Source organism: Rhinoraja longicauda, chromosome 1 (assembly GCF_053455715.1).
Source record: "Rhinoraja longicauda isolate Sanriku21f chromosome 1, sRhiLon1.1, whole genome shotgun sequence".
In the NCBI taxonomy this organism is placed as follows: Eukaryota; Metazoa; Chordata; class Chondrichthyes; order Rajiformes; family Arhynchobatidae; genus Rhinoraja; species Rhinoraja longicauda.
Window position 1 is genome coordinate 108,400,908 of NC_135953.1, and position 17,609 is coordinate 108,418,516.

The 17,609-nt window shown below is 40.9% G+C and overlaps 2 protein-coding genes across 2 annotated transcripts in view; one reads left to right on the forward strand and one right to left on the reverse strand.

The window, feature by feature from the left end:
- The window catches only part of LOC144600321 (limbin-like), a 102,094-nt gene extending 93,487 nt beyond the window's left edge, over positions 1-8,607 (reverse strand). Inside the window, exons 1-4 of the mRNA XM_078411893.1 lie at positions 7,941-8,607; positions 7,487-7,574; positions 4,276-4,430; positions 2,058-2,126 (exon numbers count right to left, since the gene is read on the reverse strand). Of these exons, the coding sequence (XP_078268019.1) occupies positions 2,058-2,126; positions 4,276-4,430; positions 7,487-7,574; positions 7,941-8,204 (576 nt within the window). The 5' untranslated portion in view covers positions 8,205-8,607. The remainder of the gene's footprint in view (positions 1-2,057; positions 2,127-4,275; positions 4,431-7,486; positions 7,575-7,940) is intronic.
- Positions 8,608-8,910: 303 nt separating this feature from the next.
- Positions 8,911-17,609, forward strand: part of evc (EvC ciliary complex subunit 1) — a 28,277-nt gene continuing 19,578 nt past the window's right edge. The window contains exons 1-7 of the mRNA XM_078411905.1: positions 8,911-9,689; positions 11,320-11,436; positions 12,365-12,448; positions 13,048-13,283; positions 15,171-15,255; positions 15,675-15,773; positions 16,920-17,054. Coding sequence (XP_078268031.1) covers positions 9,507-9,689; positions 11,320-11,436; positions 12,365-12,448; positions 13,048-13,283; positions 15,171-15,255; positions 15,675-15,773; positions 16,920-17,054 — 939 coding nt within the window. The 5' untranslated portion in view covers positions 8,911-9,506. The remainder of the gene's footprint in view (positions 9,690-11,319; positions 11,437-12,364; positions 12,449-13,047; positions 13,284-15,170; positions 15,256-15,674; positions 15,774-16,919; positions 17,055-17,609) is intronic.

Genomic DNA, 17,609 nt, shown 5'->3' on the forward strand with positions numbered 1-17,609 from the left:
CCACATAAATGACTCGGAAGCTCCTTTATACCTTCTCTTCTGTTGAATCCAATGTTCCCCACATGCACAAGTATTTAAAAACCAGCCTGATAAAAACGTAGTTGGAGGCACATGTTCCCAGCATGTCTCCTAAGTTAGACACAAAAAGCTGGAGCAACTCAGCGGGACAGGCAGCATCTCTGGAATGAAGGAATGCGTGATGTTTTGGGTCGAGACCCTTCTTCAGACTAGTTAGGGATAAGGGAAAAGGAGAGATATATATGATGATGTAGAGAAATAAAGAACAAAGAATGAAAGATATGCAAAAAAATAACGACGATAAAGGAAACAGGCCATTGTAAGCTGTTTGTTGGGTGAAAACGAGAAGCTTGTGTGGGGGAGGGATAGAGAGACAGGGAATACCAGCGTTAGTTGAAGTTAGAGAAATCAATATTCATACCACTGGGCTGTAAGTTGCCCAAGCAAAATATGAGATGCAGTTCCTCCAATTTGCATTTAGACTCACTCTGACAATGGAGGAGACCTGGGGCAGAAAGATCTGTGTGGGAATGGGAAGGAAAATTAAAGTGTTTAGCAACTGAGAGATCGGGTCGGTTCAGGCGGAATGAGCGAAGGTGTTCAGCGAAACGATCGCCAGTCTGCACTTGGTCTTGCCGATGTATAAGAGTCCACATCTTGAACAACGGATACAGTAGATGAGGTTTGAGGAGGTGCAAGTGAACCTCTGCCTAACCTGAAAGGACTGTCGGGGTCCCTGGACAGAGTCGAGGGAGGAGGTATAGGGACAGGTGTTGCATCTGTGGTTGCAGGGAAAGGTGCCTGGGGAGGGGGTGGTTTGGGTGGGAAGGGATGTTAAACAGGGAGTTGTGGAGGGAATGGTCTCTGCGGAAGGCGGAAAGGGGTGGAGATGGGAAGACGTGACTAGTGTTGGGATCCTGTTGGAGGTGGCGAATGTTACGGAGGATTATGTGTTGTATGCGACCGTTGATGGGTTGAAAGGTAAGGACTAGAGGGACTCTGTTGCGACTAGGGAGAGGGGAGGCAAGAGCAGGGCTGTGGGGGTACCGAGGAGACCCTAGTGAGGGCCTCATTTATGATGGGAGAGGGGAACCCCGTTCCCTAAAGAATGAGATTTTGGGGAGAAGGTAAAACTGGGCTGTGCGGGGATGGGAAACAATAAGGTTGGAAGTTGTGGATGGCAGACAAATCAGAGGTGATGAAATCAGAAATGGTTTGCGTGATTATGGCCAGGTGCTCATCTGTGGGATCATGATCCAAGGATGAGTAGGAGGAGGTGTCTGAGAGCTGGCGCCTGGCCTCAGTGCAATAGAGGTCACCGCGCCAGACTTTTTCCACTAAATTTTCCATCACAAATTACCTACCTTGCCGCACCACACCAGTTATCTCAGCATGAGACAAATTGCTAGACGAACTCAGGCAGCATTTGAGGAGGGAATAGACAGATAATGTCTCAGAGTCCCCACCCAAAACTTCACCAGTCCAATCCCTCCTCAGATGCTGCCTGACGAGCTGAGTTCCTCCAGCACCTTGTGTTTTGTACCAAGATTCCAGCATCTGCAGTTCCTTGTGTCTCCAGTTATCTCAGCATAATTGAGGACTTTTCTCGACTCTATCTTGCACTAAACAGTATTTCCTTTGTCATGTATCTGTGCACGGTGGATGGCTTGATTGTAATTATGTATTGTCTCTCCACTGTCTGGATAGCAGGCGACAAAAGCCTGTATCCCAGGTATGTAATAAACTAATTTAAACTAAACAAATCTAAAGATATTGCACAATTTAGGTGGTGAATCTTCATCAGAACACAATGTGCTGTTTGAGGTATGGAGGACCTTTTGCATGTTTCCACTGATTTTGTTTCCGTTCCGGATGCTGCCTGACTCGCTGCACTTCCAGCACTTTGTGCCCTACTTGAAATTTCATATTTGTTAAATCATGCAAATTTGTATTTTATTCATTAGAGATAAGATCCTGCAAATATCACCTCTATTTGCTTCCAGAAAGCAGAAGGGATCATGTTTGAAAAAACAGCTTACCTCTGCGCATTTCTGAAAAGTCAAGTTGAAAGCTGAAGATCCTGTTGCCTTGTTTGTGTTTTCATTGTACTGAAAATATGCAACGTAACTTCACTGTCACGGGTAACAACAACAACAAAATCTCAGAAGTTCAAATAGGAAAATAATGTAAATATTTAGCCTGCTGGTATCAATCTATAGAGGGAGAAACAGTTTATATTTCAGGTTGATGACATTTATTACCCTGAAATGCTGGTATTTATTCACAAAATGCTGGAGTAACTCAGCAGGTCAGGCAGCATCTCAGGAGAGAAGGAATGGGTGACGATTCGGGTCGAGACCCTTCTTCAGACTGATTTTGCTCTACCCTGAAATGCTGACTTGGTTTCTCCCTCCACAGATGCTGCCCGACCTGCTGAGTATTTCTAGCATTTTCTATTTTTCACTTCAGATTTTTGATGCGTACTTCAATGTGATTCACATACGTTGAACATTACATTTTGCATTCATTTATTTTGTTTTATCACATAAATTCCATGAGAGTGAATTTTATTCCCTTTATTAAATTTTTGGGTCGTGATGTGTGAATTCTGTAAGGGCACATTTTTGTTACTTAATAACTGGTAATGTGAGGCTTGCTTGTACAACACAGCAAATCTCTAAATACCAGTTTATTACATTGCACTATGTCTGTAGCTGAGGCCCAGTCTCTTTCAAATGCTGGTTGATTCTATATTCTTCTTGTGGTCCACAACAATTTAATCCTCAATGTTGCATGTCAGAATACTGGTAACCAATACTCCATTTGCCCTATGGACTTAACCTTTTCCAGAATTTATTATTAAATCAAAGGTTGCTTCACTACATTGCCTGCCATTTCCGAAATATGCCAAAAACTGCTCAAAATAGAATATTAATTTTACAATCTTTACAGGTAATCAGCAAGGGAGATAAATTAATTGAATGTGCCGCCTCAAGGTGGCAGCATCTAACATCAAGAATCCTCACCATTCAATCCAGGCCCTCTTCATGCTGCTATTGTCAGGCAGTGGTAACAGAAGCCTCAAGTCCCACAGTGCCAGGTTCAAGAACTGCTACTTTCTTTCAACTATTAGGTCTTGAATCGGCCTGTACAACCATAATCCTACCTCAGCAATAGAACACTGTTGACAACCTCTTGTACCATTGTCGACTTGTTTTTGAATTGTGTTTTACACTAAAGTCTTGTTTATATTCCACAGTCTTACCCTTTTCACTGTCTTGTAGAATTTATGTATCAGGTAGGTTTGTTTGTTGGCTGAGTCTATCTGCTTATGGCATTGCTACAAACAAGACTTTCATTGTTCCTGTACATCACCGTATTTCTGCAGATGACAATAAACTCGACTTGACTTACAATACTGACCTTCTGTTCCACTTTAGTAAATAGTATACAGAAAATTCCATTTATAAAGCCAAGTGTTAAATCATCTTTCAACAGTAAATGAATTATTTGAGTTGCTTCTAGATGCAGTGTAACAATAAATTTGCAAGTTACTGCATTCTGCAACATCTGGAAATTTTACAGAAAATTAATTTCCAATTTATTAACTAACCTTTTTCAATTTCCAGTTCTCAATAAGAATTTTTGACCCAAAATGCTCTCTCTGTTTCACTTTCCAGAGTTCCTGCTGAACCTACATTGGTTCTTTCAATGAACCATCTTTAATAGAATCACAAGGAGGAGATATTGTAATATGTGTTTTCAACAAACATAGCCATGCACCACAAAAACAGAGTATTTGGACATTACTGCATTGCTGTTTGTGTTGGTTTGTATCGACAGACTGGTTGCCACTCTCTCTACATCAGCACAAACTCTGCACTTCATAAAGAATTATCACTCAGTCCATGCACAATCCCCCCACCCAACCAGCCTCACACCTTTACTGCAACAAGTAAATCAAGGTACAAAATGTGTAGGAGGGTCTCAACCCAAAACTTCACCCATTCCTTCTATCCAGAGATGCTGCCTGTCCCGCTGATTACTCTAACTTTTTGTGTCTACCTTTGAATCAAAGTATAAGTCAGGGAACCAGTCCAAACAACATCAAGGGCACTGCTTTAGCTCCCTGAACATTGGTAGATTTTCAATCCATTGAGTATACATTGGGTATGTAAGGAAAGAATTTCACTGTGCCTAGTCACATGTGACAATAAATTATTCCATTCCATTGATATATAACTTTGCTGCACTGACCTTCAACAGGTTCTGTGGTAGTTCCCTTTTCCTTGGGGATTGAAATGGTTTGCTCCATGTAATAAGTGAGAACAGCAATGACTGGCTCCAAGTGCTGCCTGGGGCTACTGAAGATAGAGGATGGTTCAGATGCTCCTGTGATGAAATCCCTAACTCTGCAATGGAAGAAATACATCAGTTGATGCAACAGATTTAGACAACATACTAAATAATGAATAGCTTAAATTGTCAAATTGCTATAAAATTAATATGCCAAAAAAACAATTGCTACTGACAGTCCCAGCACAGTGGTGAAGTTTCAATCAAGATTCTGTGTACAAAAACTTCATGTAATACAAAGAATCGAAAGATGGGTAAGAAACATTATTTGACTTTGATAATTGATCAATCAAGTGAAAACAAAGCCCTTCCCCAACTTTAGAGATTCACTACAGATCTGTTGCCAGAAGCACAAGCAGAAATGTGTAGGAATCTCTCAATCTTGAACAATATGTATAGCTGTGCGATTTAAAAAATAAATCTTGGCAGAACCTAGGAACTGTGAACCAGTTATCATATTGGGAGAATTCTAGCTAAAGATGTGGTTCTTCAATGTAAATCACTGCCTATCGGTAATGATTCCAAACAGAAGGATGAATCTATCATGGGGTTCAATAACAACATCCTGTATTGGTGGGACACCCCAATACTCCAGTATTGGTGGAATAACCCAGCTTATTGGTGGAATATCTCATATGCTGAATTTATCAGGTCTGGCCTGGCACGAGATCAGAGACACCATTAATTGCAAGCAGGATTACAGGCACATCACACTTTATGCAGGGGTTATGTGCTTTAAAAGCGGCATGTAATTCAAAAATGCGTAAATTAAGCATATACGCGACTAAGCTGTCAGCAGTAAATTTAACCAAGTTATTCCAAAATACCAGCATGTAAATCAAGGTTTGGTATTAAAGGAACAAGCACGTTATTTCAAAAATGCATAAATCAAGCATGCTTAAAAGGTAAGGTGCCTTTGCTGGGTTTTTGATTAACGCAAAGTAGAATTTAACTAACTTTTAATAATTATTTCTCATAGGGTTGAAATGTAACCATAAAATGTAATATTAGTCTTTTTATAAATTATTCTTGTTTTAATCTTTTAATTCAATATCATTAGTTTTCAGTGTTACTGAGCGTCAGTGACATTTAAACAACTAAGGTTTCGCACAGATCTTACAGCCAGCTATTTTGAGCTGTCGGGGCATCTGAGGCTGGGATATCCTTATTGTGCTGCCAGAAGTGACTGGATTCTGGGATGCAAAGAGCAAGAGAGATTAACTCTCTGCATCTGGGCCAGGTAATGTTGGGGAGATACTGTTGGATTGGGATCACATGACGCTTATACAAATTCCTTCCATGTTGTGTTCCCTCCCACTGCAATATCGTCATGGCACCTGGATTTTAAATCAATCATGCCCATAATTTAATCTTTTATTTCCAAGCATTGTTGTCATAATTAGAGCATTCAACACAATGCCAAGATTGCATATTAAACGTTATCCTTCTCATTTGCGCAAACTTAAATAGGAGTTTACACTATGCACTTCCTGGATATGGTGCAGCATTACCATAAATTAGCTAAACAGGCTGAGGGAGATACAAGAGCAAACAAGTAGGCAAATTTTTGATGGGCATGAGCATCAGATGCGAAAGAGTAATTTCCAATTACCCAAACATTAACTGGGATATAGACTGAGCCAATAAATAACACGGGGGAGACATGGGAGGGGGAGACATGGGAGGGGGAGACATGGGAGGGGGAGACATGGGAGGGGGAGACATGGGAGGGGGAGACATGGGAGGGGGAGACATGGGAGGGGGAGACATGGGAGGGGGAGACATGGGAGGGGGAGACATGGGAGGGGGAGACGCAGAATTCCTAAAGTGCATTCAGGAGAATTTTTTTTATCCAGCAGTTGGCAACAAGGGAGGGACAATTCTCGATTTGTTTTCGGGAATTAAACTGTTATGGTGGAAGAAATATCAATGGACCATTTTGGTTGCGACAATCCAAATTTGGTTAGATTTATAATTGCTATTCAGTAGAATAAAAACAAAAAAGAAATAAAGGTTCTGAATTGGGAAGGCCACATTTTTGAGATGGAGAAAAGATTTAGCAGAGTGAACTGAAAACAGCTACTTGATGATAAATGTGCAGGAGCAATGGGAGGCAATTAAGAAATGTTAAGTGGTTTGCAGTAAACAAGGAAGGGTGGGACAACCAAATTTAGAGATCCTTGGTTAACAAGCTGCTTGAGGGCAAGAAAAAATAAGAAAGGGAAACATTTAGATAGACAAAAATGCTGGAGTAACTCAGCAGGCCAGACAACATCTCGGGAGAGAAGGAATAGGTGATGTGTCAGACACCAAAAGCTTAATATGCCAGTAAGCCTAAAAGAACAAATAAGGATACCATAGTTAAGATGAACGAGCGTGAAATATTGGGTGGGACAAACATGGATACAGGAAAAGCTAAGGGCTTAAATCATTTTTGAAAATAGATAATTCCCAAGGTCCATGTTGATAAAAGAATGAAGGGAGAAATTGCAGAAGCTGGTCACAATTTCTCAATGGCTTCAGCAGAAGTGCCAGAGAATTGAAGGACTATTAGAAATTGTGTTATATTTGTAACAGGATGGTGTGCATCTGCATTGGGAACCTGGTGACAAGTGCATTCTGATGAGCTTCCTGTTATCCTTGGTGATGCCGTTCATATATTTAGGAAATGTTGTCAGAGTTAGCTATGCAAGTAAAGGCAGTGAATTTCGTCCATGGCTCATATTGCAGTCATAGTGTGTGGATGATGGAGAAAGTATATGTTAATGGTGGTGATTTTACAGTCCCAATCAAGGTTGCTGTTTTGTCCTGGATAGAATGAAGTTTCAGAGTTTAGGTTGGAACTGAACTCATCCAGGCAGAGAGAATGTTTTCCACCACATTGCTGTTGCATCAGTTCGATGTGTAAAAACCTTGAGGTGTCAGGAGATGAATCATAGTCTGGTCCCACACTTTGAATGTTTTGTGATAGTTCATAATAAACCATAATGCATTCACCCTTCACATTAAACAGCATTCAACCATAAAAAGAACGATTATAGATCACTGCAGAAAGGCAACCTAGAGGTGTTATGGTAATAGGCCGATGCAAAACTATTCCAAATCCACTTACCTGGATTTGTGTGTGTAGTGTCATACAAGTTTAAACCCGGTGAATCTGCTGTCGGCCCAGACTGCAGGCAGCTCCAACCTTCTAAACACTTCAAAATTAAAGTGGAAGTACATGATTACTCTGTGGTTCAAATGTTGTTAGTTAGACGCGTTAAAAACTTTCCCCGTCAACGGCAATAGATGGAAGTGTATTAAAAGATTATTGTAGGATTATTGTAGGATTAAAATGGCTCATTGGAGCTCTAATAGAGTGCGTGGGCGCAAATGCGAGTACTGTAGAAAACTAGTTACAATAACATGCAATAAATTATTTAATGGAAAATCTTGAGAAATAACAGGAGAGTAAAACTATCCAGCCAACAACTCATTTCCGAACGAGGAGCTATTTTCAATTTCGCATCTGCTGCAATCAGATAAGAGATATCTTGATGGTGACCCAACAGAGGACACGCTACCTTGTGATCAGTGTCAAGCCCAGTGAAGGGCGCACACTGCTGTTCCCTGGACCGATGACCAAGATGTTTGTTCTCCTCCGGGAAATGGCGTGAACTTGGCTTTGGAAGTTCTTGCAACCTCTTTTCAATTCTTCCATTCACCTGGAACGTCGGTGAAGGTGGCTTGAAAGCATTCGTCAGCGATTGCATGGTACCCGCCATCGCTGAACTGTGCAGAGTGTGGCTGAGTGCAGTAAACAGGAGTAGAGAGACATTGAGTTTCATGACACACGGCTCACTCGGTTAAAGTATCATTACATGGTCCACACAGCGCAACTCAGCGGGAGGGCAGTGGCTAACTTGCCGTGTGATTAAAGTAAAAGCAGATAATCCCTAAAACACACATCAGGCCGGACGGAGACAGAACTAGAGTTCAAGTCTCAAGCCATCATGAAGTTGCCAAGTCCTCAGTGTTTCCCCAGACATTGGTCCCAATGATGAATGAAACATCCCGCACACAGTTGCACAAGTGGGTCCTGGGCAGCCTTGCAGTTTAGATCGAGTGCATTATGTCCTCGGGTTTCTCCTCCTGCTCTGGAGAGTGAGGCTGGGCATTGCAGGCCTCGCTAAAGCCCAGCGCTGCTAGTTGAACACACAGCTTCATCCTGGACTTGTGCACAATGCAGCCATTGCCCGGTCCCGGGAGCGCTCGGTCCCGCCCCTCGCACAGAGCGATTGGCTGCATCCCCCAAATCCGCCAAAGTGATTGGTTGACAGCTGCGCCTTGTGTATGGCCAGTCCAGCTGTCAATTCGCTGGCCGAAGAGGATTCCGGGCGATGTAGTCCTATTCTCGGGATTGTGGGTATTTTCCTATTGGGCAGAGCGTGAGAATAACTACAGCTCCCGGCATGCATTGCCCACCGCTGGAAGTTCGGACAAGTCTGCAGAGTTGAGGAATGTCCTGGTGATTGTGAATCGCTGGCAAATTTTCTCTTTTGTGGATGGGTGGTTGCATGTGGCTGGTGCAACGATTTTTTTTCACACGCAGTGTAGAATTAAAAACGATGTGATTCTATTTTCGTTTGGAATGAAGAAAAACAACATAAAGAAAGACCACCCAAGGGGATTTTTCAGGTCGATTACAGATTTCTGCAGATGCGAGGCTGGGCGGCCGCAGAGAGCGGACAAATGTCGAATGAAAGGGTGAAAAGAAAACACCCCGAAGATCCCAGACCTTTTAGATATGCATAGGAAAACGTTTACATTTATATCGTGCATTTCACGTCCATTCTCAGGATGTCCCACATTGGACGACAGGCAATTAATGTAGTTCTGTTTCTACGAAATTCGACTGATTCCAGTGTTTATTTTGTGTGGGCGTCGTCACGGCTGTGGATAATAACAGGGCTGTTGAGAGTTTCAGCTCCTTGAGTGAAGGGCAGTCCTTGCCATTCAATGTGCATGGAGGAACTGCAGATACTGCTTTAAACCGAAGATAGACACAAAGTGCTGGAGTAACTCAGCGGGACAGGCAGCATCTCTGGAGAAAAGGAATAGGTTTCGGGTCGAGATCATTCAATGTTGCAATGACTCGGACCAACTCTGGCCTCGATTCCTGTGCGGTGCGAACGGTGCTTGCTGTCGCGTCCAGCGAGGTGCAGTTTGACACCGGGTTACTGGCCACTGCTGTGGTGCTGGGCGTCATCCTGGGTGCCATTGGGGCAGTTCTGTTTTACGTGTTTGTTTTGGAATCCGTCTTGCAAAGAAAGGTAATCTCTCATCATTTTTTTAAAAAAACATATAAAAGGTTTTGACTGCGTTAAGCAACAGTTTACTCAATTACAAAGGAATGGTGAAGAAAGCACAGTTCGCATTTTAGACGGATAGAACGGTACATGAACAGGAACAATGTTTGTGCCGAGCATGATATCAAGTTAAACTGATTTCCACTGCCTGTACGTGACCCAGATCCCTCTATTCCCTGCACATTCATGTGTCTATCTAAAAGCCTCTTAATCGCCAACATTGTACCTGCCTCTATTACCACCCCCTGGCAATGTGTTCCAGCCTGCACCACTATCTGTTTAAAAAGATTTGCCCCACACATCTTCAAATTTTGCCCCTCTCACCTTGAAGCTGTGCTCTCTGGACTTTGATGCTTCCATCTTGAGGGGGGAGGTGGTTGGGGGGTTCTGACTTTTTCCCTTGTCTATGCCTCTCATCATTTGATGTGCTTCTATCACGTCTCCCCTCAACTTCTGATGTTCCAGAGAAAACAAATCCAAGTCTATCCAACCTCTCCCTGTAGCTGAAACCCTCCAATCCTGGCAGCATTCTGGTGAACCTTCTCTGTACCCTCTCCAAAGCATTCCACATCTTTCCTGTAGTGGAGCAATCAAACCTGCATGCATTATTTGAAATGCTGCCTAATCAAAGTCACATAAAGCTGTATCATGAGTTCCTGGTCCTTCTACTTAATGCCCCTGGCAATGAGGGCAAGCATACTATATGCCACCTTCACCACCCTATCTACTTGTACTATCGCCTTCAGTAAGCTATGCACTCGGGCTCCGAGATCCCTCTGCACATCACTGCTGTTAAGGATCTTACCAATAACTACACTTCTGACTTGCATTCAACCTCCCAAAGTGCAACACCTCAGATTTGCTTGGGTTAAACTCCATCTGCTATTTCTCCACCCTTTTCTGCAGCTTATTTATATTTCACTATCTTCTGACAGCATTCCTCACAATCTGCAACTCCTTTAATTTTGGTGTCATCAGTAAAAGTACTCGTCAACCTATCTACGAGTCGGTTGTTTATATACATCGCAAACAGCAGAGGTCTTAGCACAGATCCCTGAGGAGCTCTACTGGTCACAGACCTCCAGCCAGAATATCTTCCTGCCACCACAACCTATCTTCTCTCTGGGAATAAGCCAGATCGAATCCATACTACCAAGTCATTGCGAATCCCATCATAGAAACATAGGTGCAGGAGTAGACCATTCGGCCCTTCGAGCCAGCACCGCCATTTAATATGTTCATGGCTAATCATCCAAGATCAGTACCCCGTTCTGGCTTTTTCCCCCATATCCCTTTAGACCTAAATCTAACTCTCTCTTGAACACATCCAGTGAATTGGCCTCCACTGCCTTCTGTGACAGAAAATTCCACAGATTCACAACTCTCTGGGTGAAAACGTTTTTCCTCATCTCAGTCCTAAATGGCCTACCCCTTATTCTTAATCATTAGTCCTGTTAATATTCTGGATCAGCCTACCATGAGGAACTTTATTAAAAGCTTTACTAAAATCCACAGGTACAACATCCACCATTGTACCTTCATGAATCTTTGTTTTCATTTTAAATGTTGGTCCATTTAGTCTTTTTTTTTTCAGCGAATGTGTTCAGATGGAAATGAGGACAGTTCCTATTCTGACGATATCCAGAGTTATGACAGCAACTCTGAGACACCAATGGAAAGAACAAAAGCAGGAGCTTCCGTTCTTCAAGAGGTGGGATGCTTTCCTTCCATTTTTCTCTTAATTTGCTATTCTGGAGAGGAATTCTTTGATGCTTTATAGCATGAGTATTTTGCTGTAATTCAATATCCAAAGTAATGAGAGGACATCCTTATCTTTTGCTCACCAATGATAATTTTGACACTGAGTTCTTATTCCCATTGGCCAGGCAGAAAATAGATCTGCCAGGGTGTGGGTGGGTTGAAGCATGATTAACTTGGACCCTATGCATAGCATCCCAAATCAGTCCTTAAATGTTGTTGTAAAATAACTTTCTAAAACAAATTAAAACATTCGGCGCGGTGGCCCAGAAGTAGAGTTGCTGCCTTGCAGCACCAGAGACCCGGGTTCGATCCTGACTATGGGTGTTGTCTGTACGGAGTTCATACGCTCGCCCCGTGACCGCGTGGATTTTCTCTGGGTGCTCTGGTTTCCTCCCACATTCCTTACATGTAGGTTAATTGGCTTCGGTAAAAAAAAATGTAAATTGTTCCTAGTGTGTAGGATAGTGGAAATGCTGGTCGGCACGGATTCGGTGGGCCGAAGGGCCTGTTTCCGTGCTGTATCTCTAAACTAAATTAAATTCAATCTGCAATGAATTCCTTTATAAATTCATAGCAAATAAATCAATTATTTAAACGACTAAATTATCAAAATAGGACCATTGTGCAAAGACTGGCATGTTCTTTTTAAAATGGAGTCTGTTCCTTGGTGATGCCAAGTTGCTGATGGACTGGGACTTTAGGAAATAATTGAATTTGTTGGAATATACAATTGTAGGCCAGAGATATAGAATTGTCTTGGTGCTGTTGCTGTATTCAATGATTATATAATGATTATAAAAAGATTGGTGCAAAGACTAGAAATTAAAAACTTTAATAGTAGAATGTATGATGATATGCTAATATATTTTACTCTACAGGAAGATGAATTGTCAATCAACAGTAATATAGCTGCTTTTGCACTGAAAGCAAGAGTCATATATCCCATTAATCAAAAATTTAGGGTAAGTGATGCAGTTATTGTTATAAACGATAACAAATATTGCCATTCAACAACCATCTGATTGTTCTTTTACTTTGCATCCATGTATCGGAATGGTTACCTCTGTTATTTTGTAGACTGATAATCTACTTTTACTCCTAGAAAAGGTTATTTGGAAATCTGTGTACACGATTAGTTAATTTATATTTGACCTAAATTTGAAATAATCATAATGAACAGCCTGATTTTCCAAGTTAAATGGTCAAAACTCAAAAATGGAGATCGCCACATAGGAAACCAGAAAATAGGAGAAGGAATAGACTCTCCAATCCATCAATCCTGGTATAATAATCCCAATACCATATTATCATTCTTTCCCCTTATCCCTCAATGCCTTTCATGTTTAGAAATTAATCTATACTTAACAACCTGGAAACGTGTGAGAAAGAAGTCTACCAGTTTATCAACCTCTGAGTAAAGAGATTTCTCATCCATTCAAAGAAACCACATGGGATAACTTTTTATTTCATAATAAGTCTTAATTTTTTTAAGTTTATTAATTTATCACCATGTTGCAATAATGTCACACTTAATTATTAATAACCATGCGATTTATTGCAGCCCCTAGCAGATGGCTCATCCAACCCTTCTCTATTAGAGAACTTGAGACAGAAAGATCATAGCAAAACAGTAAAAGAAGATATTGCTTTAACTGAATCGGAGTCACCCAGTCGAATGGATGAAAGAGATTATTATTACTTTCAAAGGAATTATTCACCACAGGATCCTAAAGCATATAATGAGGATGAAATGGTTTTAATGGTAAACATTTTTCCAGAAATACTGGCCTATTCAAGGTAAATTATTTTATATGTTTACTCAGTATATATGTGTGGCTGTAGGCAGGCGTTAAATGAGGATGTGCAAGTTTAGTCTTGAAGTGAAACAGAGTTGGACAATGCTAATATGATTTGGTCCTCAAGTTGACTAAGTTGTATTATAGATTCCACTTTAAGGTGAAGAAAACTTAGAGGATGTGGATTAATTAAAACACAAAGTAATGGAGTAACTCAGCGAGTCGGGCAACAACTCTGGAAGACATGAATAGGCAATGTTTTGAGTCACAGAACATAGACCAATACAGCATGGGAATGGGCCCTTCAGCCCACAATGTTTGTGCTCTGCACATTTCTGTTAAACATTTTCCCTCTCACCTTATACCTATGTTCTCCAGTGTTGGACATTTCCACCCTGGAAGAAAGGCTCTGACTGTCTACCCTATCTATGCCTCATCATTTTACATACTTTTATCAAGTCTCGCCTCAATCTCCGACATTCCAGAGAAAACAATCCAAGTTTATGCAACTTGCACCTGTAGCTGAAACCCTCTAATTCAGGCAGCATTCTGGTAAAACTCCACTGCACCTTCCCCAAAGCCTCATATTTTCCTGTAATGGGGTGATCCGATCTGCACACAATATTCCAAATGCTGCCTAATCAAAGTCCTATAGAGCTGCATCATGACATCGTGACTCTTATATTCAATGCCGCTCACCCAGAAGGTAAGCAAACTGTATGCCACCTTTATTACCCTATCTACTTGTGCTGCCACCTTCAATGAGCATTGAACTTAGACACCAAGATCCCTCTGCACGTCAATGCTGTTAAGGGTCTTGCCATTAACTGTATACTTCAATTTAACCTTCCAAAGGCAACATCTCACACTTGTTTGGGTTAAACACCATCTATCATTTTTCCGCCCATTTCTGCAGTTGATCTATATCCCGCTGTATCGTCTGAGAGCCACTGTCTGCAACTCCTGCAATTTTGGGGTTGTCAGCAAACCTTCTCCCCCAACTCATCTAAAATTATGTCCATATATGTCATATATATAAATATCACAAACAATAGAGGTCCTGGCACAGATCCCTGCAGAACTTCAATAGTCACAGACCTCCAGCCAGAATATCTCCCTACCACCACAATCCTCTACCTTCTATGAATAGAGTCGGGTCCCTTTTGACCAAAAATATCAGTCTGAAGTGGGGTCCTGACTTGGAAAGCCACCTATCCATGTCTTCTAGAGATGCTGTCTGACCTGCTGAGTGCTCCAGCACATTTTTTTGTCTTTGCAAACCAGCATCTGCAGTTCCTTGTGTGTTGATTAATTAAAAGTTGTGCAGACTTGTTTAATGGAGCCTTCATTTTTAAGTAATGGCGAAGACGTTCCACCAAAATTTGACGAGAGATTAACTGGGCTAATCTCTAAAAGGAATGCGTGGCTCAGATTTCTGTTTGGCAGAGGTCCTGTTCATGATGGGCTGTTAGGGTGACACCAGCCTCCATAGATCTTCCCGCTCTTGGGTTGAGAAATCTGTCCAGTGAACTTGCAGCTGGTCATTTGGTCCATTGAACTGGATCAAAGTCAGAGAAATTGGTTGATAAGAAAAAAAAAGGCTCAAATGTTTATATTTATTTAATTGTGGCACCACAGCCAGGCTGTGCCAACATGACGATCACATAACTCGGGCTGCCCTATGTCATGTGATGTGCTAGTACATGGTTCTAAGTCTCAAGTTTAGACTGCCCCTCAAACCATGATGTAGAAAACAGTATGATCTAGGTGGACTGTTAATAAACTTGGAATTAACTCCATGGGAAGGTTTCTAGCTGTTCAGACTTTATTTAATATTGTTCAGTGTTGTTCATTTGCATGTAATACATCCTTTCTTCATATTTGACAGTCCTCAGGCTGACCTTGGTCTACACAGACTTAGCCTGCAAGGTCTGAGACAATTGGATGCAGAAATGTATCAGGAAAAATGCTCGGTATGTATGTCTTCACTTCCCAAGGTTTGTAAAGTGAAAGTTAAATATCTAAACAAAAAAAATTGTGATGATTATGTTGGTTAAAATTAAATATGGCAAACTCCTCGCTGAGACTTATCATTCCAGATTCCTGGACAGAAATATTGCCAGAACAATGCTCTTGGATTTCACCCTATAGAGCTGAAAGACAGCTTGTTACAGGGTCCCATCATGCTTAACCTACTGTGATTATGTAGTAACCTCTCACGCAACATTCTAGACTGCAATCTTCTATGTATATATGGCAATTTAGATTGCACCACAAGTTACACTGCACAATCAGATTGTATATAGGAAAAACTGATTCACAGATGCTACTATTGCATATGTCAAATCTTTACTACTCAGGAGATCTGAATTCATCCATTTCTTTTCTTTAGATGTTTCTTCAGTTATTAAGAATAGAACTGAATAATTTGTATTTAAGGGAGAAAATTGATGAAAATTTCTACAGGGATTTTCTTTCCAATCAAGAGAAGGTAATACTCAATCATACAATTTCTTGTTAGCTTTATCAGAGTGAATAACCATTAATTATTTGTTTTAATGTACGAGTGTAGCATTGTGTGTGTTTATGTATAATCTGCATGGATGTATATGTGTGTATATATATATATATGTATTTATGCACATGCGTATACACGTGTGTGTGTACATATATATATATATATATATATATATATATATATATATCACGTGTGTGCGTTTGTGGCTAGCATCCTGTTAATTCAAGTGGAATGTTTTATTCCCAGCTGCTTTGTTTTAATTGGATTAAAACATTTTATTTCACATTATTATAATCCATGCTCCACTGCGACTAGCAAGTCTCAGGGGAGCAGATGAACTAGGGTCATGGTGACTCTCAGGGGAATGGGAACCATGTCCTGATAAATCTTAAAGGAGAGTGTTACCCAGTGAATCAGATGTCAAACCATCGAGATTTCCAAACTGACAACAGCCCATTATCAGAATTTTGTAATACTCCAGCTGTGCCCTAACAAAAGTTGCACCAAAGCTCCCTGTCCTTGCATTCTACACTCTGGCTAATGATGGCAAGTATCCCGCTGGCCTTTTTCACCATCTAATCTATTGCCATCTTTAATACTATCCAGGCCTTCTTCATTCATTATGAATGTCCTATCTTGAAACTCAATTATGGTCACTGTCACCTAAAATGGTCTCCCACTATTTGTCTCCCTATATTCCCTCCTGCCCAATCTCTAGCCTCACTATGTACTGGCTTAAAAATATCTCCTGGGTGTCCTTAAAAATTCAATGGAGGAAGTTGAAATCCCTTACTGCTGTAACCCTTATGTGATTTGTGTAAAATCTATTCCTGTTTCTCCTGCTGACTATTCTGAAGCAAATATATCCTGAGCAAAGTGATCATCCCCATTTTGTTCTAAAATGGGAAGTTTCTTGGTCCGAGAGCAGGGTGAAATTGTATAAAGTGAAAATGAACATCATTTTAGACATAATTAGATCAGTCAATATTATAAGGAATCTATTGTAGCTGAGAAAACAAACTTCAAGTAAATTATTTTGTTTGATAGATTGACAGTTCATCAGTGATGGGCCTTTAAATGTACCCAGTAACAATTGATTAAAACCATTCTAATTGAAAGGAACTGAAAGAACTGGTGAAGAAACATCAGCCAATGTTGTCAAATGCAGCTGACGAGAAAGACTCTGAGCACCATTGTACTTTGGAAGAAACTGAAAGGGATGAACATGATTATTTTCAGTGTGCCATACAACAGGTAATACTTGCATGTGTACGGGTAGTTTCATAATGCAGGAATTGGACCACTACACCATCTGTGCAAGACAAGTGTGATGACTTGCCTGTATGAGATTGGGTTATTTAATTAATTTGAACATTCTCCTGGCATACACAACAGATGCATGAGGAATATCTAATGGGATAAATCTCCTTTCATAGAACTTAGTGCAGCGCCGCACAGGATTGTGCCCTATGACCCACAATGTCTGTGGCGAACATAATGCCAAGATAAACTAATCTCACCTGCCTGCACATGATCCAGACCCATCCATTCCCTGCATAACCAAGTGCATATCTTTACAAAGGTTAACATTTTGGTCACTAAATGCAAGACTGCCTCGGAGAAACAGTGAGCAGGAAACTGAAAAGACCTATCTTGCCTATTTAGACAAAAGGAATCTGTGGGTAAATTGCAGGGTAACATGATTTCCAAAACCCTTTATGTTTCCACTAGCGGGAGAATCTATGACTAGAGGTCATAGAATTAAAGGATGTTCTTTTAGGAAGATGAAGAGGAATTTCTTTAGTCAGA